At 51.4% G+C, this 25,988-nt stretch overlaps 1 protein-coding gene across 1 annotated transcript in view; it reads right to left on the reverse strand.

Annotated features, from left to right (window-relative positions):
- Positions 1 to 18,472, reverse strand: part of KIAA1671 — a 128,469-nt gene extending 109,997 nt beyond the window's left edge. Inside the window, exons 1-4 of the mRNA XM_080821544.1 lie at positions 16,890 to 18,472; positions 14,826 to 14,913; positions 8,367 to 11,219; positions 2,551 to 2,685 (exon numbers count right to left, since the gene is read on the reverse strand). Of these exons, the coding sequence (XP_080677670.1) occupies positions 2,551 to 2,685; positions 8,367 to 11,219; positions 14,826 to 14,913; positions 16,890 to 18,457 (4,644 nt within the window). The 5' untranslated portion in view covers positions 18,458 to 18,472. The remainder of the gene's footprint in view (positions 1 to 2,550; positions 2,686 to 8,366; positions 11,220 to 14,825; positions 14,914 to 16,889) is intronic.
- Positions 18,473 to 25,988: the final 7,516 nt, after the last annotated feature.

Here is a 25,988-nt window from a genome sequence, read left to right on the forward strand (position 1 = left end):
CGTGGCTATGCAAATCAGCAGAGCATCAGCCCTGGCAAGTCCCAGGCAACCTTCAGAGGGCGACCATGGCAGAAGAGCTGGCGGCCAACCCTGGGCTGAACAAATACCATATTCTCACCCCCAGGGCCAGGGCTGTCTTGTTCCCTCATGAGTTGATGCGCCAAGTGCTACAGGCCCAGAGAGGGGCTGGCAGGGGCTGTCAGCAGGCCAAAGACACAGTTTTGTGGCAGAAAGGACCCAGGTCCCAGGATGGAAGCAGAAGATGCCTGGTTTCCACCCCAGCTCCCCAACATGCTGTATGACCTTGGGCAAGTGGCTTAACCTCTCTGAGCCTCAGCTTCCTCCTCTACAACACGGGATTCATACTTGAGGACTGGAGTGGGGAAGGACAAGTCCTGAGACACAGTCTCAAAAAATGGAGCTGAACCTGAACCTAAATGGAAACCAGCAGCACAAAGTCATTAATCGATAGCAACGGGAGCAGCAGACCCCATTTATGGGGGAACTCCCCCACCAAGCATGTCAGGAAGTACAAAACACAGGTCTGACCGTCTTCCAGAGGCGTAGAGGTGGCCAGCAGGGCTGAGGGCTCGGGACCCAGGTCCTCACCTGACAGTCACCTTAAGTCAGGCCTTAACTCTGGGCCTCGGTTTCCCCTCTTACAATGAGAGAGCTGAAGAAAAGAGAGAGGAGAGGAGGCAGGGGAGGTAGAAGGAAAAGCTATCACTGCAGCCCCAGCATTCGCTGGGGATTTCCTCTTCGGAGTGCTGAGTGAGTTCATCTACTCCTCAGAGAAATGCCCTTGAGGCCAGAAAGTTCCATCCTCACTTTACAGAAGAAAAAACTGAGGTTCACAGAGGTCCATCAGATCACTCATCCCAGGTCACACAGTGGCAGAGCCAGAGTTGGAAGCCACTTAGCCACCAGAGCCCAACGCTGAGGGCCCCTGGAGTGAGGCTTTTGGTGCCCCGTTAAAGTGAGTCAGACACTACCACCCCCTGGTGGCCACTCCTTGGAATTGCAGGGGTAAGTCCTCAAGGCAGGGAAAGGAGGTCTGAGGCCCTCACCCTTCCCACCTACATTGGAGAAGATAAACAAGCAGGAAGCAACAGGGCAGGGCCCTCAGGGAGCTGCAAGGACAGAGCCAAGGCAAGCCACCTAGGGACTCCAAGGACAAAGGCTCCTCAATTACAGAGAGTGGAAGAGGGAGCCGGGCCACCAGGGAGGATGCCAGCAAGCAGAGACTATAAAAAGACAGGCCTTAAATGCTTTTCTCTCCATAACCTTTGTCTTCGCATACACACACAAAAGTTCAAGTACAATCAGATAAGCTTGAGTTGGTGCCGCCTGGGAGGCAATGAGAAGAGTCAGGAAGAAATCAGTGGAAAAGAACGTTTAAAAAAGAAAACCAGGCAGGTTTCAAATGTGAGCACGTCTGTGGCTGGGATCTCAACACCAAAGGAGGCTTTCCGGGGCTGCTCAGTGGACGGCTAGCCGAGGTCTGCGTTCCTGCTCTGGCTCTGTGGCCCCCAGCCCTACCATCGCCCGCCCCCGCCATGCTGGCATAGACGTTTGCCCATCAAGAACCCTGCCAGGGGCATCATCTTCAAGCCATATTGCAAAGAAAGCAAACAGGGGTTCGAGGAAGTGGAGTTTCTTGCCCATGACCATAAAGCCAGAGGGATGGAACCTAGGATTTCGATGCTACAGGATCCCTTGTCTCCCAACCCAAAACCAGGCACAAATACCCTTGAAATGCATGGAGCTTGTGATCCAAATGACCTCGTGAGTAGCACTGGGGTTACCTCCTTAAAGAAATACCTATCTGAGATGATGCCCCACACGGGGCCTGGGGACAAGAAGAAGAAGAAGAAGAAGAAGAAGAAGAAGAACAACAACAACAACAACAACAACAATGATAATGGTAACTCTCATGAAAGTGTTTTCCATGCACCTAGGACCATGCCGAACTCTTGCCGCCTTATCTCCTCTGAGCCCCACAACAACCCTGTGAAGTAGATGCTGTTATTATCCCCATCTCACGATGAAGAGACTGAGGCCCAACACCTGTCTGCACACAGAGCTAGGGTCTGAGCCCTGGAGATCTGGCTCCAGGACCAGCTTAGTTAAATTAACTCACTGGCACAAAAGAAACAGAAACCAGGATGCTATTTTCTAGATAACAAAACCAAAGTACAAAGAAGTAAGCTGCTAAAAGAAACTGAGAGGAGCAGTGCTGGGACTCGAACCCAGAACTTTCAGACCCCAGGGCATGTTCTTATCTGCTCCATGCCAGGCACCTGGGGTTACCTCTCTGCATTGGGCTGGAAACCCAAGAGGAGTGAAGGCAGAGCCACCAACACTTTCCCCATCGAGAACCACCACGCAGCCAGTCTGGCAACACCGGATTCCTGGACAGGCACCTGTGCCCCCTCGGCCTCCTCGGGCCCCTGGGCCAGCCTGGACTGTCCCCACGACCGCATTCCCAGCAGAGTCTGATGCCCGACAACCCTGCGCGAGTCCCAGTCTGGCCGCGCCGGCACCACTCACCACAAAGGGCCCGCTCCTCTTGTCCTTGCATAAACTGTGGCTTCTCCGGGGGCCCAAGGTTGCGGGAGACCCCGACCATAGTGGCTGCTCCCTGTCCGGCAGGGCATCCTCCTTCTCCAGGTTCTGTGGCAGCACCTGAGGCACAGAACACAAGCAGAAGACTTTATTGGCACTTTTCCATGGACAGAAAGAATAGGTCACAACCAGAGAGTCCATTCTGTGCTTAAAAGGGCAGATAGAAAACGAAAGGGCCAGAAACCCTATCCCACGGCGGTCCACCTTAATGATTGGAGGTAGTATATGGGGTCGAGGTTCAGGCCAGCTTCAGCCACTTAATCACTGTGTGTGGCCTCAGGTTAGTGCCTTAACCTCGCTGAGCCTTGACCATGTGGGGAAAGGCCCCTGATAACAGTGCTCAGCTTCTAGGCTCAGGGGAGAACCAAGGGAGGAGCTGTGTGTGGAAAGTGCGTGACCCAGTGCTGGCACCAGGGGGTGCTGTGCATGAGTCCTAGGCACCTGCATTGCTTCAGGAGCCTCTCCCCCATGCCTGGTACCTGGGGAGCCCTCCTCATTACCATCACTGGTAACTTTTGGTGACCTCATGTCAGACACCTCTCCATGCCTGCAAACACACATGCACAGAAGCACAGATACGGAGAGAAGTGATATACGAACAAGGCAGTACTAGATATCCTAGTCTGAATCTTGTGGTTTTGTCCCAGTCAGTCCTATACAGGGGACACACTCACAGGCCAGTACTTTGTAGTTCACATGTATCACACTCCCCCTGCACAGGTAAGGAAAGGAAGGCCCAGAGAGGGAAGGCATCTGCTTAAGAACACAGAGCATGAGTAAAGAACAAGGCTGGCTTCTGGATCCCTTGCCTCGCAGACTCTGTGTTTGATCTCTTATGAGACCCTCTGTGTCCTCCTTCCTCCCTGGCTGTTCCTTCTCAGCCTCCCCACATCTCAAAGGGATGTCTGCTCATCCAGGGCTAGCTTTAGAACCTTCTCTTTTCCTGCTCCATCACTCCCGCAGGGATCTCTCATAACACCGCTTTGCTTGAAATACATCACACCTGTGCACAGACAACTCCCGATTTTGTCTGTCCATGTTGGGACCCCCTGACTTGCAGATCCCACCACAAACTCCACATACCCCCGCCCTGCACATACTCATCTCAGCTTTCATGGGCCCCTTTCCTTCCAAAACTGTTCCTCCCTGGCTCTGCCCCTCACCCAGCTGTGCCAGCCAAGATCCTCAGGTCGCCCTCCGTTCTTTTACTTCTCTCCACCTCATCAACAAAGCTGAGATTCTGCCTTCGAAACATGCTTGCAAACCTCACATCATAAATCAAAATCAACTCAAAATAGATCAAAGCCCTCAAGGCCAGAGCGAAATCTAGAAAGCCCTCAGAAGAAAACACACCAGGTATAAATGTTCATGACCTTGGATTAGGCAGTGGTTTCTCAGATATGGCATCAAAAGCACAAGTGACCAAAGAAAAATAAACTGGAGTTCATCAAAATGAAAAACTTTTGTGCTTCAAAGGGCACCATTGAGAAAGCGAACAATACAACCCACAGAATGGGAGGAAATTTCTGCAAATCCTATGTCTGCTATGGCGCTTGTGTCCAGAATATATAAAGAGTAATGGCAATTCAACAATAAAAAGAACAATAACCCAATTTAGAATGGACAAAGGATCTGAACAGATGAAGAAGGGACACACATGGTCAAACAGGCACATGGAAAGATGGGCCATGGAAAAGGCAAGTCAAAACCACAATGAGATACCTTTATACCCAGGAAGATGGTTAGAATCAAAAAGACAGATAAGTGTTAGCAAAGGATGTAGAGAAATCAGCCCTCACCCACTGCTGGTAGAACATACAATGGTACGTTGGAAAGGCTCCAAGGGAGCCTTGGAAATCTGTGGCTCCCTTATGCTCTGGCCCTGGCCCCTGTGCCCACTGGCACCCTTCCAGCATCCATGGGACCAAGGAGACCCTCCCCTGTCCACTGTCTCAGAGTCACCTCCCTATCACCTCTTCTTCTATCTGCCCAGGACTTACTCCTCTCACTCACTTGAGGTCTATTTGCCCCCTGGACCAGAGCCCTCCACTGGCACATTCTGTCATTATGGACACGTTCTCTCTCTGGGCTATACCATACACTTGCCATGAGCCACCTGTGGCTTTTAAGCACTTGCATGTGGCTCGTGGGACCGAGGAATTGAATTTTTACTCTTGTTTAACTTTAATTTACATTGAAAGAGCCTCATACGGCTGGTGGCTGCCTTATTGCACTGCGTGGCCTGATACAGTGGGCCAGTCCCTCCCAGCAGCCCGGGTGCCTACAGTAGGGCCTGGGACAAGGTGAGCCCACTTATTAAATGTAGTAAATGAGCGGAGGTCTCGAGGTGCTTCTCTCTGATTCCCTCCAACCTCCTTCACATCAGGCCCAGGCCAGTGGCTCGACCACACATTGCTTCACAATAAATCTCCAGTCTCCCGGGATCAAGTCTCACATGGGGCTCCCTGCCCAGCAGGGAGTCCGCTTCTCCCTCTCTCTCTGCCTCTCCCCCTGTTTGTGCTCCCCCTTAGATAAATAAATAAAATCTTTAAAAAAAGAGCATCTGTGTTCACATTTGCTTATATTTTTGGGAAGAAAGTCTCCATGAATATGGACTAGAAAAGCAGCTAAGGGGCCATAGAATGGGAGGAATGCTAAGGATGGGTGAGAGGGGGACAAGGGGGTTGGTACTCCAAGCCTTTAAGTATTTTCGGAGCCTCTGGAAAACGTTCCCTCTTTTGAAATTCAAATAAACCAGTTAATTAAATAGAATACTGCCATCAGGCCTGGGACAAAGTTTTGATAAATGCTTCTTAAGTGAAAAAGAAAAAGAGAGAAGGAGGTGGAGGCGGGGAATCACTTAAAGTACAATCACACCCGGGTCTGTGGGCAGCACTGGCTGTGAATCCAGAAAGCCTGATCCAGGGGAGCAAAGGCGTGCACCGTGATGCTTCCTGAAGCTCTGTTTCTGACACAAAAACTCCAGCCAACCCAAACATCCATCAACAAGTGTCCAGATAAAACAAAGTTTGGGCTTAGTCACATAATAAAATACTTGGCAGCCCCTGAAAATAATAAGGTAAATGTCTACACACTGGTATTTTTTGTTCTGTCTTGTTTTTGTGTTTTTTAATGTTAAGTTAAAGAAAGCAAGATGTAAGATTGTCTCTAGGATACTGCCATTTTTCCATAAGACAACAGGTGACTTACTTGTTCTCTGTACCTGGCCAGGCTTCCTTACCCCTGGAGCTAGGCACAATAGGGGCGGGAGGAGTCTCAGATGGGCCTGGAAGGCTGCACCCCACACTTATTATTTAGGGGAGCTTCTCATTCCAAACTGTATGCTTACCAGAACACATTCAACTTCACACAAGTGTCCACTGCTTTTGCAGTAAGGAAAATACAATTACAAATACAGATGTCCGGTGACGGACATGCAACTCTGTAGTGTAGGAAAGCCCCAGAGATCTCGAAGATGAAGAATGGCTGCATCAGAGGGAGCGGGGAAGGGAAAGGGGTCTAGGGGTACACTTTCTTATACACTCTCTTGAGGTCTGGATTTTTAACAACCAACATTTTGGACTGCTGTGCGATTTTCATTTATTTTTTTCAAGGTCAGGAACCGAAGCTGGTTGGGCAGGGAAGAAGGGAAACAGGGAGCTGGTCCAAGGCTTCCCAATCCCTTGGTGAGAAAACAGATCCCCTGACAACGAGCACTCCTGGGGCCTGCGCACCCCGGGCGGGCATCCAAGGCTGGGCCAGGGGCCCCTTCCACACCACCCTGACTCTCCCGCCGCCAGCAGGCCCCTGAGCAAGGTGCTGGCAAATGGATTAGGTGTCACATTTCCTTGTCCTCCCCTTCTCCCACTGTGCCCACAGTAACAGCCTCGTGGAACCCCTCCTCGGGTGGCCCTGCTCTCGCGCCCACTGGGGGCCCAGGCCACGCTGTGTTTCCATTCAGCCTGCCAACACAGCTGCCGGGCAGAAACTTCTGTCAGTCTTTGGTGAGGGATCGGAGCCCCACTGAGGCAAGGTCACTGCCTCACACACAGCTGGTGAGCGGCAGAGTGGGGTCTGAACGTGGTACCTGGAAAGCCTTAGGTGACCCTCCGTGTCATGATCTATCTTGGTATCGGCCCACTGTTTCATTTCTACAACGTCCTTGTCCAGGCTGGACCCTCTACTTTCTTTTTGCAGATGAGGAAACTGAGGCACAGGCCCTCAGGGAAAGGGCTTGAACTTTCCTCAGTCTAAGAAGCCGAGGTGGGTTCCGTCCACATGCAATCAAAATTTCAACGCCCTGTTAGAGAATGCACGCTTTGATGAAAAGAGAGGCAAAAAGAAGAATTTGTGTTCATGTTTGCTTGTAGTTCCAGAAAGAAACTCCATATGAATTTGGACCAGAAAAGAACTTAAGTACACGAGATGGAAGGAATGCTGAGTGTCAGTGAGAGAGGGACACGGGGATTGATACTCAGATTTTTTTCCCTCGAATTCAAGGTTCCTCGTTCACCACCAAGGAGCTTACTTGAAAGCCTGGGTGTCAAGTGAGACATGGGTTCAAACGCTAGGCTGTCATCTGGTGCTGTGTGACCCAAGACAATTTACTTAACTTCTCTGAGTCTGGGTTTTTTCCATCCGTACAAGATGATCACATCCGCTGCTGACATTTTGGCACCCTGCCCACAACTCAAGTACGTGCCAATGGCAATGGTGTCCTGCTAGGGGAGGAGTTTTCTCCCCACCACTGAGCGTGGCACCAGCCAGGATGGAAGAGTCTGGATGTTGCTAGCCCCAGAAATAGCCTCAGGCGAGGGCAGAAGGGAACTGGAAAGTAAATATTGCAGGTTCCTTGCCCCTAGGACAGAACAAGTCAGGGGTGATCTATGCCACTTCCCACAGGTCTCCAGGGAGAACGAGCCTCAGAGGCCCACAGGGGCACTGCTATCATCAGCCTCTCCCTTCCCTGCCTCACTTCTCCAGTGGGATCCCACCAGGGATCGCCTTCTAAAATAACTACTTGTGGGGCACCTGGGTGGCTCAGTTGGTTAAGCACCCGACTCTTGATTTCGGCTCAGGTCATGACCGTGGGGTTGTGAGATCGAGTCCCGTGTCAGGCTCTGTGCTCAGCAGGGAGTCTATTTGTCCCTCTCCTTCTGCTCCTCCCACAGCTCATGTTCTCTCTCTCTCTCCCTCTCGCTCTCTCTCATATAAATAAATAAAATCTTAAAAAATAAAAATAAAACAACTGCTTGCAAGGGGCTGCTTCTATGGAAACCCAAAACCTCAATCCCACAGAAGAGGCATTGCCGTGAGACTCACAGAACACTGCTCATTCCCTCATTCTGCAAGTATTCCTTGCCTGTTCACAGAATGTCACACATGACGCTGAATATTAGGGACAAGATAATGAATTTGATACAACATACAGGAAAGGACAGCAGGGGCTCAATAAATGAGTATCATCCTTCTAGGACAGAGGTTTCAAACCGGTGACCCATGGACTAAATGGAGCCAGCCCATGTCCAGAACCAGCTGGACCCGAGCAGCAGCTTCCCCCCTCCCCCTGGGGAATGAGCTCTCTATTTGCCACAATCCCCACCACTCGCTAGAGCCCCACACCCAGCCAGACTCCATTCATTTCCACACCCACCTGGCCCACATGTGCGATGGGAGTTTGAGACCCCTGGCCTATGTGTCTAACCAGCATTTTAAAAAACTGAAACAGCCTTCCTACTCACCTTTTGAATGTCTCGAGCGCCTGACTCCCGCCGGCAGGGTCCCATTTTGGTCTCCTTGGCCTCGGAACTGTCTCCAGGGAGGCTGGACCTCCCTTTGGGCTGCTCTTGCCTCCTCTCTCTGGCTTCTTGCATCACAGACAGGCCTTCCCGGACTTTGGCAGGGGGGCCCTTTTCCGAACAGGCCCTCTTGACATTCAGCGGTGACCTGCCATAGTCATATGGGTGCTCACCCCACTGGACCACACTGCCCTCTCCTCCCCTCCCGATGGATTTCCTTGGGGTCTCCTTCTTCTGGTCAATGGGAGTGGATCTGGCCAACACACAAGTCCCACTGCCCAGATCCTCCCAGGAAGTGGGCTTTGACTCGGCTGGGGAATTCTGGTACTTTGCACTCTGATGTTTACTAACAAAGTCCTTTCTGTCATCCTCAGGGACTCCCAAAACTTTTCTCCAGGGACCCATGGGACCAGAGGAGGCCTCTGGATGTTTTTCATTAGGAGCCGAGAGCGGCGGAGCCCACAGAGGAGGGCTAAGCTCAGTGTTCGTGGCTGTCCACAAGGCTTCTGCCGGCTGCCTGCCCGCACCAGGAGCAGAACCGTGGTTTGCTTCGGCAAAACTGGCTTGTTTGCAGAGACTCTCAGCTTCAGACTGCTCCTTCCAACTCCTCCTTCTTGGGTCCACCCTGCCTTGCTGGCCCAGCCTCTCCAGAGTCGAGCTGCTGGGCGATGTGGGCTTACCCTCTACCAGCTCCTGACCCTCCTGCTTCTTGTATTCGGCCATCAGGGCGTCGATGTCGAGAACGCTAGATCTGTAGCCATCTTTGATCCTCCCTGGGACCCTCGCACTGCCCACCTCAGGGTCCCTCCTGATGAGGAGATCGCTGGCTTCTGGGTGGCTTTTGGAAGCTGGGGGTGTTTTGGGGGCATTGCTGGGAGGTGTTCTGTTCCCACTATCCTTTGAATTGTTCTGAAAACCGGTGCCATCCTCTGGTCCCCGATGGATCCATAAAGCTTCAGTATCCAGGCTTCTTTCACTGGAAGGATCCAGAGTCCTATCCCCAAGAGGTGATGGGCGGTCTGCTGGCTTCGGAGGTTTTGAACAGCTCACACTGTGGTGTTCTTTGCCCTTAGCCCAGTTGTTACTGCCCTTGGCCTCCAGTGGCTCTTCGTGGTTTAGAGAAACCACGGTGGATGTTAGAGGAAGAGGAGAAGGAGGCGGGACTGTTTTTCTAGAATGTTCCGTCAAGTTTTCAGGCCCTGACTTAACAATGCTCTTCGCTTTCTGAGTTTCGGGAATCTGATATGTCACTGCAAAAAATGTCGCCCTGGGTTCCAAAGAGGACCCCTGCTTCACCACTGGCCGAGTCGGGTCCTGGGAAGCACCTGGGCTCACCTCCCGGGTCTCCATCCTGTGGAGGGATAGCTCAGGTTTCCTTAAGGCACTGGTGGTGGGGCTCGAATGGTCTGTTTGTCTCTGCTCCACCTTCCAGGAGTTTTCTGGGCCCAGGAAGCTGAATTCGTCAAACTTCACGTCATGGGGCAACGTCCGCCGTCGCCACCTCTCAAGCCTCTGGTCCAGGGGACCCGCCTTCCGCATCTTGGCCTCGGGCTCCGGTGCCTGGACCGGTCGTGGCTCACCCTCACTGGCAGCCACAGCGAGGGGTCCCTTCTGTCCACGCACTTCTGGTTGCAGCCGTGCCCAGATGTCAGACGGCTTGTCCTGATTCCTGGTTGGTAGATCCAGAGGGAACCCCTTGGGGACACCCCTTTCTCCCACGGAGCTGCAGCCTCCTGACTTGTTCCTGGTCCCATCCGGCCCCTCCTGTGGGGCTTCCCTGACGGCAGCCTGGCGGGCCCTCCCAGAGCTGGCTTCGGGGCCGCAGGGCCTGGCTGGGTGCTCGCCCTTGACCTCGGGGCTCAGTTCTGAGCCTTTCTCTTCACTGGCCACCATGGTGGCTTTATGCCAGTTCACGGTCATCCCACCTGTCCATTTGGGTGACAGGCAATTGTCCCCAAATGTGTCCCTCGGCTCTCGGAAGTCAGGCTTTAGCCCACTAACATCGTGAGTCCCTCGAGCTTCCCAAATCAAACTGGCCCTTTGGACAGACCCCGCCTGACCTTCCAGCCTGCACTCCAGGTCAGCAGGGGTGACCTCATGGGACTGCTGCCTCCCCTTTGGAGAGAGCTGAGATCGGCCACTTCGCAGGGTCACAGCTTTTTCCTCTGACACCGTGGGGATGGCCTCACTGTGCACACGCTTGCCGACCATGTGCACGATGTCATACTTGGGCTCAACCCTCTGTGATGGGGGAGGCTTTTCGGAGCATTGGAGGAAGGGGTTTTTATTGCATTTCTCATCCAAAGGGTGTTCTTCAGGGAAGGGGGTGCGAAACCCTTTGGGTTCACCATTCGGAAGGGTGGTCTGTCCCCATTTCTCTGTACGGGGATTTTCAACCCATCTGGAGTTCTGTTTCACAAGGTTTGTCTTTTCTGGCACGTTTTTCCCCATCCAAGAGCTTCTCTCTTGCCTGGGTCTGACTTCTGAGACACGGGCATCAGCCCCACCATCCCTGGGGGGCGTGGCCGAGGGACAGTGTCGCGACTGGTCAGCCACAGTGTGTCTCTCCACGTGATGCTCAAACACTGTGGCCCACACAGTCTGGAAGCTTCCGTCATCTTCTGGAGTGCTGTCAGAAGGGCCCAGAGTCCTCCCCAAGCTTTCACCCCGACAGGTGCCGGGGACTTGGTGAGAGCTGTCTTTCCACTCTGTCTGCCCAGACTTCTCCCGGAGTGAACCAGGCTTCCAGGGGCTTCTCAGGACGGGTGCTCCATCCACACCATGCCCTTCCTTTTGCTGGGGAAAAAAAAAAAGAAGCAATCCAACTTAATTTAAGGGACTTGAGAGAGAAAGGAATGGTGAGATGATTGGAACAGCTGCTTTTAAAATCACAACCATGAGATACCATAAAATTCCAAGGACTGAACACACCCAGTGTGGGTGAGGATGTGGGAAAATGGACACTCCTGGATACTGCTGGCAAGGACATAAATGGGTATGACTTTTGGACAGTTCAGTATAGGTCATGATCTTAAAATATTCATTTCCTTTTAATCTGGCCAATTTCCTCCCTAAGACTCTTTCTTGGCTCAGATGCCCAAGTCTGGGTAAACAAGAGTGCTCAAGGAGGGAGCACTGCAGAGACAGAAAGCCAACGACACAGAAACAAACCTAAATGCCCACCTGTAGGGTACGGGCTAAGTGAGCTCTGACATAATCCAGACAACGGAATATCACAGGGTGCCTGGATCCACAGAAGGGAGGGGCAGTGGCTCCCAATGTCACATCTAACAACACAGAAAACACTAAGGTGTGGGCAGGAGAACAGCAGGCTGCAGAACAGTGTATTTATGAAATAATACGGCTTCTAAACAACTGTGTGTGTACGTGTAGACACATATAGATACACAGCGGAGAAAAGATAGAAATCAAACTGTAAGGGAGTGAGGGGAGGAGGAAGGAATGATGAGTAGAACATCATTTTTCCACTTCTGCACTCAGTTCCGCTCGATTTTATAATATCATATTACTTAGTCATTTCTTGATCTAGAAAGAAGTCTATTTCAACAAGTTAAAGAATGAAGCATCTAACCCAGTAATCCTGTTCCTGGGGAGATGCCCAAAAGAAGGGAAAACGAGTTCAAACAAAGACTTGCACACCTGTATCTACTAAAGTAGGATTCACAATCACAGAAAGGTGGACATCACCCAATGTCCACCGGAAGAAGAACGGATCCACAAATTGTGGTCTATCCCTATAATGGGACGTATTCATCCATAAAAAGGAATAAAGTGCTGATTTATGCTCCAACATGGATTCCCCTTCAAAGCCTTATGCTCACTGAAAGAAGCCAGACACAAAGGGGTACGTGTTTTGTGATTCCATTTATAAGGAATGTCCAGAAGAGACAAGTCTACAGGGATGGAAAGTAGATTGGTGGTTGCCCAAGGCCACAGGTGGGAGATGGGAAGTGAATGACTGGGTAAAGGTTTCCATTTGGAGTGATTAAAAAACTCTGTGGGCGCCTGGCTGGCTCAGTCAGCAGAGTGTCCGACCCTTGATTTTGGCTCAGGTCCTGATCTCAGGGTCCTGGGATCGAGCCCTGCATGGGGCTCCCTATTCCGTGGGAGCCTGCTTGTTTCCCTTTCCCTCTGCCCCTTCCCCACCTCATGCTTTCTCTCTCTCTCTCTCTCTCAAATAAATAAATCTTAAAAAAATAAAAATAAAATGGTTAAGATATGTACAGAGCCAGAGTTTGCTAACCTCTACTGCAGATCAAGAATTTAAAAAATATTTTCATTTAAAGTTTTTGTTTACATTTTATTACATAAAATTCACATAAATAATATATGAATCCTCTAAATACAAAGCTCAAGTCCTTTTTGAGACTTCAGATATTCAAATACCAGCGCCCTTCCTGAATAATAGCTGTTATGGACAGGGAGGAGTGTAATCCTTATAGAACTTTCCAGAACTTTCCCCTAGTATTGTGTGTGTGTGTGTATTTTTACATATATGTGTGTATACACACACAGAAAGATTGTTTTTAAATTTAAAAATATATTCATTGTTCTTAAAAAAGTGAAAATTGTATATTGTATGTTGTGTCTTTCACTACAATAAAAAAAAGTTACCGACAGAAAAATCTACTTACAGAAGTCAAATCTCTATATTAAATAAAGCAAGGGTTCCCTTATTAACTTTTATCTCTTGAAAGTTTTCTCACGCATACAAAATCACAGAGAAAATAATAAATTCACCTCGCCCCATCCCCTAGATTCAATGACAATCAGCATTTTGTTCCACTTGCTTCACAGGGTCCTTTTTTTTTTTTTTAAAGATTTTATTTATTTATTTGAGAGAGAGACAGTGAGAGAGAGCATGAGAGAGAAGGTTAGAGAGGAAGCAGACTCTCCGTGGAGCTGGGAGCTTGACGCAGGACTCGATCCCAGGACTCCAGGATCATGACCTGAGCCAAAGGCAGTTGGTCGACCAATGGAGCACCCAGGTGTCCCACACAGGGTCCTTTTTGTTCTTGCTGTTACCACTATACCATTTTATTGCGAATATCAGAAGCTTTATGTCAACCGGACCTTCTCTCAACTGTTTTCAAAGAATCGGTTCAGAACATCCAAGGGTAAAAGCAGGGCAAACCCCCACCCCCAGGAGTGGTGGGCACTGCCCTTCAGATCCAGCTCCTGGGGCACAAACGTGCTTGCCACCAAGCTCTGATGTTTAAAAGTCTGCGTAAGTGTCCTAAAAAGTGAAACGTGCACTTGCCATACCATCCAGCCATTCCTAGGCATCTACCCGAGAGAAAAGACAACAGATACCCTTACAAAGCCTTGCCCACAAACATTCAGAGCTCTTTTACATGCAATAGCCCCCAAATGGGAAACAGCCCAAATGTCCATCAACAGGGCCAAGAGATAAACAAATCATGGTCTACCCACACAATGGAATGCTACTCAGCTACAAGAAGCAATCCACTATTGATAAACACACACACACACGACATGACACGTCTCAAAATAATTATTCTGAGTGAGAGAAGAGAGACCAAAAAAAAACCACTGGTTGCATTTAGAGAAAAATCTAGAAAACACAAACTGATCTGTATAGGAACAGAAAGCAGGTCGGTGGCTTATTTGAGGGTAGGAGGAGGGGCCAGGAGTGGTTACAAAAGAAGCAGCTTGCAGGTGCTGGAGATGTCTGGAATCCTGATAGTGATATACGTTCACAGGTGTGCACATGAGTATGTCACAACTCATCTATGTGCACTGGAAACAGATACAGTTTCCTGCACATCCATTATACCTCAAAAAAAAGCTGTTCTAAAAAAACCTAAAACCCCACATGAGGCATCAACCACAAGTGGGTTAGACCTAATAGGTATTTTATGAGCCTCTCCTTATTAAATAAATTAAATAAAAATACTTTTCAGCAATTTAGTCGCTGGTAGTTTCCCTCCTTCTGCTACTGCTAGGTGACAAGCCAAGGCAAGGAAGGAAACAGGGACCCTAATGAGGGAAACCAAAGGAGTTTCTATTAAGAGTTTTTAACCTTAATTTTAATTTCTTAATAAAGCAGGCATTCGTATGTAAGAAAGTCAGGTCCCTTTTGCTCTTTGCACAGGGGAAAAATAAATAAATAAATAAATAAATAAATAAATAAATAAATAAATAAATAAAAAAACCCTGGCAATTACATTTGTAAATAATATTTAACGCTAAGGAGTGCAGAATCACAAACCCAAAAGGGACTTGAAAAGCCCGGCATTAAAGAAAAAAAAATGTGTTTCATGCTTCACGAGAGGCTTCTGATTCTTTCCTGGGCTCTTTTTCCAGTAAGTGAAGCTAATCACTGGAAAACCAGATGTGCCAAACACGGGGGCTCCTTACCTTTTCTCCAGGTTCCTTAAGAAGCTCGCCACTTAGCTCAGAACACTTCTCGTACTTGACTTCATTGCTTGACACTGGACTTGAAAACCTGTACAGAGATCTACGTTACTTGCTGGGGGCCAGAATCGGTGACTCCTGCCTGTCCACACCCCATAACTAGCTCAAGAACCCAGAGGTGAGATCAGCATTGAGATCAACAAAGCAACAGGACGCATCCTTTCCAGTTGCCAAACCACGAAGGGCGCAGTGGGGGGCGGCTTACCTTAAACACAGCATCGTTGGGGTAGCAGGAGCCCCAGGCCTGGGTGAAGAGACCTGGGTGCTAGTCCTGGGCTCTGCTCTCTCCCCACTGCGGGAGCTGGGGCTGTGCTTGTGACCTCACCTGAGCCTCTGTCTCTTCATCTATAAAACGGGGATAATTAACACCTCCCCATCGTCTTTTGTAGGGCAGATAAGAGGCTACCCAAGGCCCTAATAGCTATGTGAGGGCGTTTAGGGAAGAGTAAAGATGCCCCAGGAGGGATAATTAGTGGTTGTTGTTAGCAACCCCGGGCACAAACAGCAGCCCCACCACAGCCCTGCCACGGGACTCGGGGGTGGTGGGTTGTCTTGGAATGTGTGGGAGCACGGGCCTGTCGCTGCCTCTCTGGGTAACCTCGGCCAAGTCACTGTCCCTCTCGGGTCCTCAGTTTCTCCACTTGTTAAGGGGAAGAGAAAGAAAGAGTATTCTGGTGCTAGAATGTTCCCATCTCTGAAGAGCTCCGTGGAATGGATGCCTAAAGATGAGATCAGGGCTAGGGGCTGCAGAGACAAGGGAGGGGAGAGAAAGAGACCACTTCACCTCGCCCCACTCTACAGTCCTCCAGGGTCTGCCTCCCGGGAGGCATGAGGCTGTGGATGAGTTATTCCCACACTCAAGCCTCAGTTTCCCCATCTGTCAGATGGAAAATAGTCTGAGGCACTAGGAGGACACGGGAAAAGGTGTGTGAGGCCCCTGGCTTGCAGGCCTCTTTCTCTGTTATCTTAACTCGGGCCTGGCTGCACGGGACAATCACTTGGGACGCTTTTACAAACAACCAAGATAGGAGCCCCCTCCCCAGACCAATGGAATTGAATCGCAATCTTGAGGTGGTGGTAGGAGGGGAGTGCCCCAGGCCTCGGGATTTTTTTCCAGATGATTCCAAATGCTGAGAGCCATGGGTCTGACCCTGGCCCAGCTCACTGCCCTGGTTCCCAGGGCTGGGAGGGCAGCAGTCTCCCAGAGGTGGCCCCTGGAAACTTCAACCAGACAAAGGTATGTCAGTGGCATGCATGTCATTGAGGAGCTGGTGGCTACACCTAGTGGCATCTCCCTGTTGCAGCCGGGAAGCCACTTGTGGGAAAGCAAAGGAGCAAGAGATGGCCAAGGCCGGCTGAGCTTAGAAAACCCTCAACGAACAGGATTCACCATGTCATTCAGAGCTACAACGGAGAGATGGTTTCCTGTGGGCAGAGTGATTCACAGCATTATCTGGGAGTCTTGGCCTCAATCCTTTAAGGAAATTTCCGTTTTAAAGACAAAGAAACCAAGGCTCAAAACAGGAAGGGGCTTGCTCAAGCTATCTGGACTCATTTGATTTTACTTGGGGGCCATTCCTGGAGGCTGGGGCCATCCAGTAACATCCTCAGTCTTCTGGAAAGGCAAGCTTAGCCAGGGACCCAGGCCGTGCTAGAGTACATGGGGGCTCCAGACTTTCTCACGGTAGTTCATCTCTCCTACCTGCATCTATGAAATGGGCACAGTAATTCCCACGGCAAAGTGCAAAGAGGAGAAGGAACAAGGAAATGGAGCCACCGGCGTACACCGAACCTGGAGGGAAGCTGTGTTAGCTCTCTGCGCCTCAGCTCTTTATCTGAGAAATGGAAGCTACAGGCATCTCCTCTTGGGGGCTGTGGGTAAATCAAGAGGGGGCTGTAAGGCAGCTAGCGTGGAGCCTTGTGCCGGTTCCCTTTCCTGAGGAGCCCCTGGTAGGTGGTCTGAGGCAGCTCAGGGCTGAGCAAAGCCTATGGAACGTTCCCACTTACAGTTTGGTCAGATCCGCTGACAATGGCCGTGCCTGGAACGTCTTCCTCCTGATCTCTGGCTTTGCCTCGGAGCTCTCGACAGCCCAGCCTTTGATCCTCTCCTGGACACTCACACCCACTTTCTCGGGCCCTGGGGAAGCCGACGGGGGCTCAGGGGTGGCCGGTGGGCGGTCGGAGTCTGCTGTCAAGGCCAAGGTGCTCTCCTCCCCAAACAGGCTGATGCGCTTCTTGACGCTGCCCCTGAGGGTCCATCCTCCCTCCGGTGGTCGGCTTTCCCCGTCGGCTGCTCTGCTCTTGACCTCAGAAAACTCTTGATCTTTTCCAGGTCTGGGCGAGGGGGACGGGGGTGCCTTCTCTGGCTCCCTGAGCAGCTTAGCCTTCTCCTCCCCAGGAGGCTGGTCCTCCGTGGGGGTGCCCTGGGCCGAGCCCCCCACAGGCCTGAGGCTGCCTGTCTCCGCCTGCTTGAAAAGCACCTTCTCCTTCTGTTCTCGGGTCTTCTTGGCTACCTCCAGGACATCCGAGTCTGGGTCCCGAAGGCGAGGGTTTGCTCTAACCAAACACTCTGCGTTCACTTGGGTCTCCGGGTTGGACCTCTCTGGCCCCCGACACTGGGCAATGGAACCCGCGGTGGCCTCGTTGGCCACCTTCTTCAGCAAGGCCTCTTTGCTCTCAAATGGGGCCGTGAGGTCCATGGACAGAGGCCTGGGCCTCCTCACCCACGTCTTCTCAGGTGGGGTGGGGGGCGATTTCCCCCCTGCAGCCGCCCCACCGGGGCCTGGCTTCTGAGGCTGAATGGAGTCAAAGAAGATGGCCGACACAGGCCTTCTCCTCAGGCGAGGCTTGGGCTCCAGAGTGGGGTCCCCCGTGTCCTCTACACTGCTGGCCTTTGACAGAGTCTCATTTGGGCCTGTCTCCTCTCGGGGGGCAGCTGGTCTGATGTCCTGGGGCAGGGAGGCCGGTCGGGGAAGGGTCCCAGGCTTTCGGGTAGGCAGAGCAGGCTTGGCAGCCCCCTCAGGCCGGGAGCCCGGAGCGGGCTCCTGAGACACATCCACACCCGTGGTGGCCTCCCGAGCCCACTCACTGATCCCCTTCCCCAGAGAGGGCCCAGCTTTGATGGTTTCAAAGACAATCATGGTGTTGGATCGGGGACGTAGGAAGGTGGCCTTGTTGAACAGAGACGAGCTTCTCCTCAGGCCCTCCCCATTCCCCGCCTCCTGCCCGACCAAGCCAGGCATCTTCTCACTCAGGTCCTTTGCCACCACGTCCTGGGGGCGCCCACAGGGAGGAGATGGGCTAGTTGGGCTGGGCCCTGGGGATGGGACAAGGGGCTTCACATCCGGGACCTTCTCCCTGCAGAAGGGCTTGGGGGCAAGTCTGGGCAGCGGGAGTAAGCGGGCTGGGTTCCTAAGGGGGCTTTTCCCTTCCAGAAGCAACGCTGAGGGTGCCCCGGGGGCGTCTCCGGCCTGGCAGAAGTAGGTCCGCTTCAGGGTCTCCTCCTTGGAGATCTCGCTGAGGCCTGGCACTCCTGTCAGGGGAGTTAGGGCACCGACCTCCACCCGTGTTGCCATGGCTATGGTTGTGGCTCCATGGGGATTAAGAACATCCGAACTAGAGAAGCAGCCACTAAAAGGAAAAGGCAAAGGAGAGGGAAAAAATACATTTAAATGTCAGTGTCTGGGTCCAACCAGAGCATTGTGGCGGAATGGGCCCAGGATGTCTGGAACCACTCTCCACCGACCTCATGGGGGAAGCCTGGGCCCTCCTCTCCACCTCTCTGAACTCCGGGCAAAGGGAGTGGACCAGACACCATGTTGGAAGTCTGTCCCAGTCCCAAGACAGAGAGGGCAGGGGACCAGCTGCAGGGCACCCAGCTACCAAGGACTGGAGGCCCTGAGGTCACAAAGTTGGCTAGTGTTCCCCAGGTCCACTAGACTGCCCCTCATTGCCACCTTCCCCCACATGCCCTTCCAGGTGCCTTAAAATAAAAAGCCATTTCTTTTTTCAGTCCACCAGCTCTGTTTCTTGCTTTGCCTTTGGGTTCTTTTCTGTTGAACATCTAGTCCACGCTGGCTGCCTTCACAGCCTCTGTAAGAAGAGTTCATAGCCAAGGGTGAGGGTTGATCCCAAGTGACGCCTCAAGGTAGGCCAGGCGCTTACATGTTCTAGAAACCACATCCTCCTTATAACCCTACGAGGTGGGTATGGTGATCATCAGATTCCATTTCACAGCCGCTCTGGAGTAAGACCCGAATTCACCCAGCCAGGAGCTCTGTCCTCTCTTACTAATCTTGCACTTTGCACAACCCTAAGAAGCAGGGGTCATCGCTATCACTATGAGGACGAAGAGAAAGGGCCTAGAGAGGTCACCCGGCTTGGCGACATCACACAGCCGGAGCTCGACCTCACGTCCTCACCCCATTCAACAAGGTCTTCCTAAACATCATGTCACATTCTTTTCTGGTCTGAAAAAGTGCCAGACAAGTCGCTGTTCTTGATTCCCGCACTGCCCCCCCTCCACCAGCCTGCCCCCACCTTCATGCCCGTGTTCTCTGTCCCTGCAAAAGCTGCCCCCAGCGTGCCCCCATCTCGATGGACTAAACGTAGAAGGTATTTTAGTTAAACGTGAGCCTCCTGCTTCCCTTCCTGGGGCCCCACTCTGCTGCCCCCGGCTCTGACTCACTCAGCAGCCTGCAGGAAAGAAAGGCAGACAGATTTTGATATTTTCTCTTCCTTCCACGCTCAATGGTGCTAACAGATTTCTTCTCCCCAAAACCAGAGAATGCTGTCTAGACAGGGCTAGAGGCAGCAGAGAGGGAAAGATACGGAGAATCGGAGAATGGCAGGGTCGTCAGGCACAACGGGTCCTGGCCCCAATCAGGACTGTTCACCTTCAGAGCCAGTCCCCATGACCTCTTGGAAACCGTGCTCTGGGACATCACCCCCCCAACACATACACACATACACACGTAGCCCAGACATGAGACACAGGGCAACAGCGGGATTCAAAAGACAGAGAGAAAATTCCCTGGCAGAACCCACAGGCGCTCTCCATCTCCTGGACACTCCGGTCCCACTTACCGGAGCTGGCAGGCCCTGGCTGGGGATGCGTGCCTGCCTGACAAAGCCAACCATGTCACGCCTCATGGTGATCGGGGCTGGCTGCACCCTCCCATGGCAGAAGCGGGTGGGGGAAGGGAGGCTCAGCCCCCCATGCCGGGCTGAGTTTCCGCAGGTCTGGGAGACACAGGACCACAGCCTCAGTTCCGGAGTTCCGGAAGTATGTGCACAGACGGCACAAAAGCTTTGGAGCTCCAACTGCATCCGTTGGCATCATCTCCAGCTTGTAAAACGCACACTCCTTGCGGCTTCTCAATATCGTAGCAGAAAGGGGGCTGAGTCCACGCTGGGCGCTCAATAAAAATTTCCCCCATTCCTCTGCTACATGTTTACTGGGCAGCTACCCTGTGCACAAAGATGAACAAGAAAAGTCTCCTGCATGCAGGGAACTTACAGTCTTGTGTAGAAAACACACACACACACACACACACACACACACACAGAAGCAATTACAACTCTGGGTAATAAACGCCGTGGTATGTAAAGGGGGAAGCGGGAGCACAGGAATAGTTGTCACTGCTTAGGACTGGGCACGGTGATCCCAGAAGACTCCCTAGGCTGAAAAGTGACGCCAGAGAACTCCGGAGCTGGCTAATCTGGGAGCTGTTTCTCCTGGCTCAGAAGTATTTGCACATTTGTATTTGTATCTCTCATGGGTCCTGAAACACCACCCCAGGGCCTTTGCACATGCTGTGCCTGCTTTCCAGGATACCCTTCTCACTCACACACAGACACAGGATCAGTCCTCAGACACAGCTCCAACATCTCTGCCCCTACCAACACACACACACACACCTGGTATGATCTTTGTTTTACACGTCCATAGAGCACCAGACATCCTCAGCAGGACTCATCACAGCCACACAGTTGTATTTAATGCTGCATGAACCTTCAGTCTTTGCCAACCAATGGCAAGCCCCCAGAGGGCACCCTGAGTCCCCAGAAGCCAGCATGGTGGCCTGGCATGTCACAGCTCTGCATACATCACTGTTGATTATATACATAAAATAACGCTTGGTGGAATGAAGAAACAGGTCAATGAAGAGATCTTCTTCTGCTCCCCAGGTTCCTATGATTCTGAATAAGGGCAGGTACCACGAGTTTTGTGACATGAAGCAACTGAGGACACAGGGGGACTTAACTCTGGCTCTGGCAAGCTGGGTAGTGGCCATTGGTCAGTTGCTACTGGATGACAGAACCCAAGAGCTGTGAAGAGCTCAGCTGGGAGCTCAACCTATTTACCTCACCGAGAGCACCCCCTCCCCTCCCGTTTCTCTATGGCCCTGGACATACCCCCGTTAGACACCTGCTATGACCACATGAACCCCATGCCATCCTGCCCTGTTGCCAGCACCTCTGCCCAAGCCTGGAATGAAAGCTTGTCTGCACAGTTTAGCCTGGGAAGGAGGTCGCCCAGAGCAACCGCTGGCAAATCAGGATGGACGGTGCATGCGTGTGGCCCTACTCTGGGATTCCTGACCCCAGCTCAGTAGCCACCCTGCAAGGAAGTAAAGGGGGAAAGACTCTTGGTCTGTACCCCTCTTAACTGGAACAGTGGCTCTGTTATCTGGAATCTGTCTCCCATCTCGGTCTTCCTCTCGAGTTCCCACTTAAAACGCTTGGCAAATACCTGGTATGTAAATATGGCCGCATCAACAAATCCATGAATTAATGGATACATCAGTGAACAAATGGGGGGAAAGAGACAGGTTGTTTCTTTTCCTTTCTTTCTTTCTTTTTTTTGAACCACCACAATAAACAGCTAAAGAACATTTTGAAGTCTTTCCCAAACCCAGAAACACGAGACTCTCGGGGGTTCACTTAACCTGTTGCAAAAAAACACAAGGCAATGGATTGAAATGTATGCTTTAAAACCTTCACTTAAATGCATCGCATATGTCATGCTTAATTTAAGACATGTCGGTCTCTTCCAAAACACTTCGGAAGCTCGCTCACACAGAGGCCAGCTGCTATGCCTTGTGTGGCCTTGCTCGCTCTTTGCAATTGTGTGAGCCCCATGGCCAAAGCCAGGCAAACAGGAGCTCCCTGAACAAGGGAGGGGTGCAGAGTGCGAGCCACCTCTCTTGGTCGGATAGGTGTGAATCACCGCGGAGGGTGGCGTGCGAGACAGATGGGCAGCAGGGCTGATCTGGGAGGTCAGAGGTCCACCATGGCCCAAGGGGCAGAGGATGCCAGTTTGACCTCAGGTAACGGGGGCAGCAATGGATACGTCCCCACTGCTGACCCTGCCACGTCTATAGGCTGGATCTCTCTGAGTGTCTCTACAAAGTCTGAAATGCCCATTTCCTGTAATTTCAGGCAAAAAAGCCCATTTTCCTGGGAACTGAGGCACTAAGGCCCACTGTTGCTGAAATTCAGGGGCACTCATTCCAGAGCCTCCGTCCGTCTATCCCTCCCTCTGACTCTCCTGCAAAGCAGGCTCTGGGCTCCGTGCTGGGGGTAAGGGGGAGTGATATCCCTTATCGCTCACAGCCTCCTCCTCTTGACAGAACCACACAGGGAGAAGGCAAAAGAAACACCTCCATTCAAAACCAAACGGTTTGGCAGCTTTTCTCTCAGATTCACAGGCGTTGATTCGTTCTAACAGCTGCTGCAGATCTTTCGTAATTACACCCTTAAATCCGATCTGGGAGCTCACCAGTCATTCACTCAGCCGTCTCTGGGTGCCGCTTCCTGGGAATGCCACCATCTGTTGAGGGGTGCCAGCCAGTCCTCATGCCTCCCGGTGTCTTCCGGAATGTGACCTGGCCTCCCAAATCTGCAAAGCCATCCCTCGGGGGGGGGCACCACGCCAGGTGCCAAGTGCGTCGTGCCCGTGGCCTCCCAGGAGGGCGTGGCCCCAGAGGGAAGGGGCCCGATGGCTAATGGCACTGGAGTGAATGCGTCCTCTCCTCTCTGTCCCCATGGCAACAGCCCTAGCTCTGTCGCCCATTCATTCATCCATTCATTCACTCCAATCCACAATTATGGAGCTCCAGGCCAGGTGCTAGGGACATGGCAGTGAAGAAAACAAGGGGCTATGTCCCCCATCCCCACGGAGCCAGCAGCCAAGAAGACGGGAGTAAAGAACATAAACAAGCAAGAGACATAGAAAGTCAGATAAGCAACAATAAAAAGGGGAGGGGCCCCAGGGAAAAACTTCAAGAAGGGACATGGAAAATCCGCCTCCTCACTGGCATTCCTGTTTCTGCTGGAGCCTCCTCCAGTCGCCTCCAGCAGCACCAGAGGGAGGTTCTGACATGCAAGCCCCAACCACACGTGTCCAATGCCTTCCCTGAGACCCAGCAGGATCCCGATCCCCTTCATCTCCTCCCTGTCCATCTGTCTGTCTCTCACATGCACTCACACACTTACTTTGGGACAATGAGCCCCCAGACCGGTCACAAGACACACTATGCTCTTCCTCGCCCCCTACGCCTCTCCACAGCCATTGCCTGCTGCCTGACTAATCCCTAGTCATCCTTCAGTCCTGAGCTCCAAAAATGCCCCCTCCTCCAGGAAGCCTTTCCTGATGTCCTAAAGCAGCTTCAGGCGCCTCCTCTGTGCTGTGGGATCTAAGTCTCCGTGTTTCTGCCTAGTCCAGTGCTGATCACACACATGGTGACCGCCTATTTCATACTCCACTAGACCGGGCTGTCCTGGGTCCTAGGTCCAGCTCACAGCTGGGTCTTCAGGGTCTGACAGCAGAAGGGGCAGAAAGCCGTGTGCTAAAAAGTATCTGAAAGGAGAGCATCCCTTTCAAGAGAAGAAAATAATAGCATCCAATTAGGCGTGGCTATGGGAAAACGGATATGCTCATCTGCTCCCAGGGCCAATGTCAGTTATAAAAGCAGTTTGGCGATATTTGCTCTCAACTACTATTTTCTGAGACTCCATCAAGAGTCAGGCACCAGAGTCCGTGACTCCACGTACCTTCTGCCTCCTCCCATTTAATACATTCAACCACCTTGTGCTTCTCAAATTATGACCACCATCCTAGAGACGAGGAAAACACAGTTTTAAAAAATGAGCCGGATCACATGCTAAGGAGGGGCAGAGCTGGGGTTGAAATCTGCCGACTGTAAATCAGTGTTTTTCCCCACTATACTCAGCCCCAAAGAAAGCATTTATTTTTGATTCAGTAACCCTGCTTCTTTTATCCCCCCCACAAAAGATTCTATTTATTTATTTGACAGAGGGGGTGGGGGTGGGGCAAGCAGACTCTGCATTGAGCTCGGAGTCTGAGGCGGGGCTCGATCTCACGATCCCAAGATCGTGACCTGAGCTGAAATCAAGAGCTAGTCTGCTCCACCGACTGAGCCACCCAGGAGCTCCCAGCCACCCTGCTTCTAAAGATTTATCCTACGGAAGGAATCTAAGGGAAGAGGAGGCCACCTACAGAGAGATGCCTGTTTCAGTGTTAACCTATATGCAAGCCCAGTGTTAACCACCCCTAGATTTAGGATGATAAACCCTTCTTTGAGAAGACCCAGGACTCGTATGCCATTTGAAATGTCACAGAATATCATGAATGTCAGCAGACGGACCAGACCTCCAGTGTCCAGCCAGCCCAGAACATCACGAGTGGCAGAAAAATCATGCCCCACAGCAGAAGCAGGTCCCGCTGTGACCCCAGATTATAGATGAAGACACAGCCGGAGCAGCAAAGTGACCTGCCCACGGGTAGCTGGAGTTATGCTGACCCCATCCTCCTCCCTGTCAGATTTCTTCCAAAGTCCACATGGGCTTACCTAGAATAACTGCTTTTTTTTTTTTTTAAAGGACTTCAAGTGTGCTTTCTTTTTTTTTTTTAAGATTTTATTTATTTATGGGGGGGGGCAGGGGGAGGAGCAAAGGGATCGAAAGAAGAAGATTCTGCCCTAAGCGTTGAGCCGGATGCGGGGCTGTATCTCACGACCCTGAGATCATAACCTGAGCTGAAAGCAAGAGTCTGACACACAACCAACTGAGTTACCCAGGCTTCCTTGAATAACCACTTTTGATGATGTTTAGATGTAAAGGATACTTCACACCCGGAAGTATCTAGGATGGCTAGTAGAAAACACCAAAAAACCCAAAAAGACAGAACACAAGCAGTGCTGGCGAGGATGTGGAAAAATCAGAAACTGAATGCACCACTACGGGAATACAAAATGGTGCAGAGACTGTGAAAAGCAGTAGGGCAGAGCCTCAAAAACCAAACACAGAATTACCATAGGGCCCAGGCTTCCCATTCCTGAGAGCAGGGTCTGGAACCGAGACTTGCATACCAGTGTTCAGAACAACATTATTCACGATACCCGGAAGGCAGAAACAACCCAAATGTCCACCGATAGATGAATACACAAAAAGTGGTATCTCCAACCCAATGAAATATTACTCGACCTTAAAAAGGAAAGATATTCTGAGGCTACAACATGGATGAACCTTGAGGACGTTATGAAAAGTGTAATAAGCCAGTTGCAAAAACACAAATATGGCATGACCCCCACTTACTGGCGGCACCTAGAGCTGTCAAATTCATAGGGGTAGAAAGTAGAACGGTGAGTGCCAGGCGTCAGGGTAGAAGGGAACAGGGAGCTGGCGTTTCATGGGGACAGAGATGCAGCATGAGTTGAAGAGAAAGTTCCAAAGACAGATGGCAGGGCTGGTTTCACAATAGTGTGAATGTACTTAATGCCACTGAACTGTACACTCAGAAACAGTTAAGATGATAAGTTCACGCTGTGTGTATTTTACCACAATTTTTTTTTTAAAGCAAGAAACTAAACACAAAGTAAACCTACTGCTTAAACTCATGACTACATGACTCAGCTCATGGGGACCTGTGTCCTTTAGTCATTAAAGGCTCTCATTAAAGGTCTACCCCAGGCTATGCCCCCCCACCCTGGGAATGCCATGGGAAGCAAGGGAGACCCCACTCCTGATCACAAGGGGTCACAGACACAGTCTTGTGGAGGAGGGGGAGAGGAAAGACCATAA

This window comes from Martes martes, assembly GCF_963455335.1.
Source record: "Martes martes genome assembly, chromosome: 13".
Classification (NCBI taxonomy): domain Eukaryota; kingdom Metazoa; phylum Chordata; class Mammalia; order Carnivora; family Mustelidae; genus Martes; species Martes martes.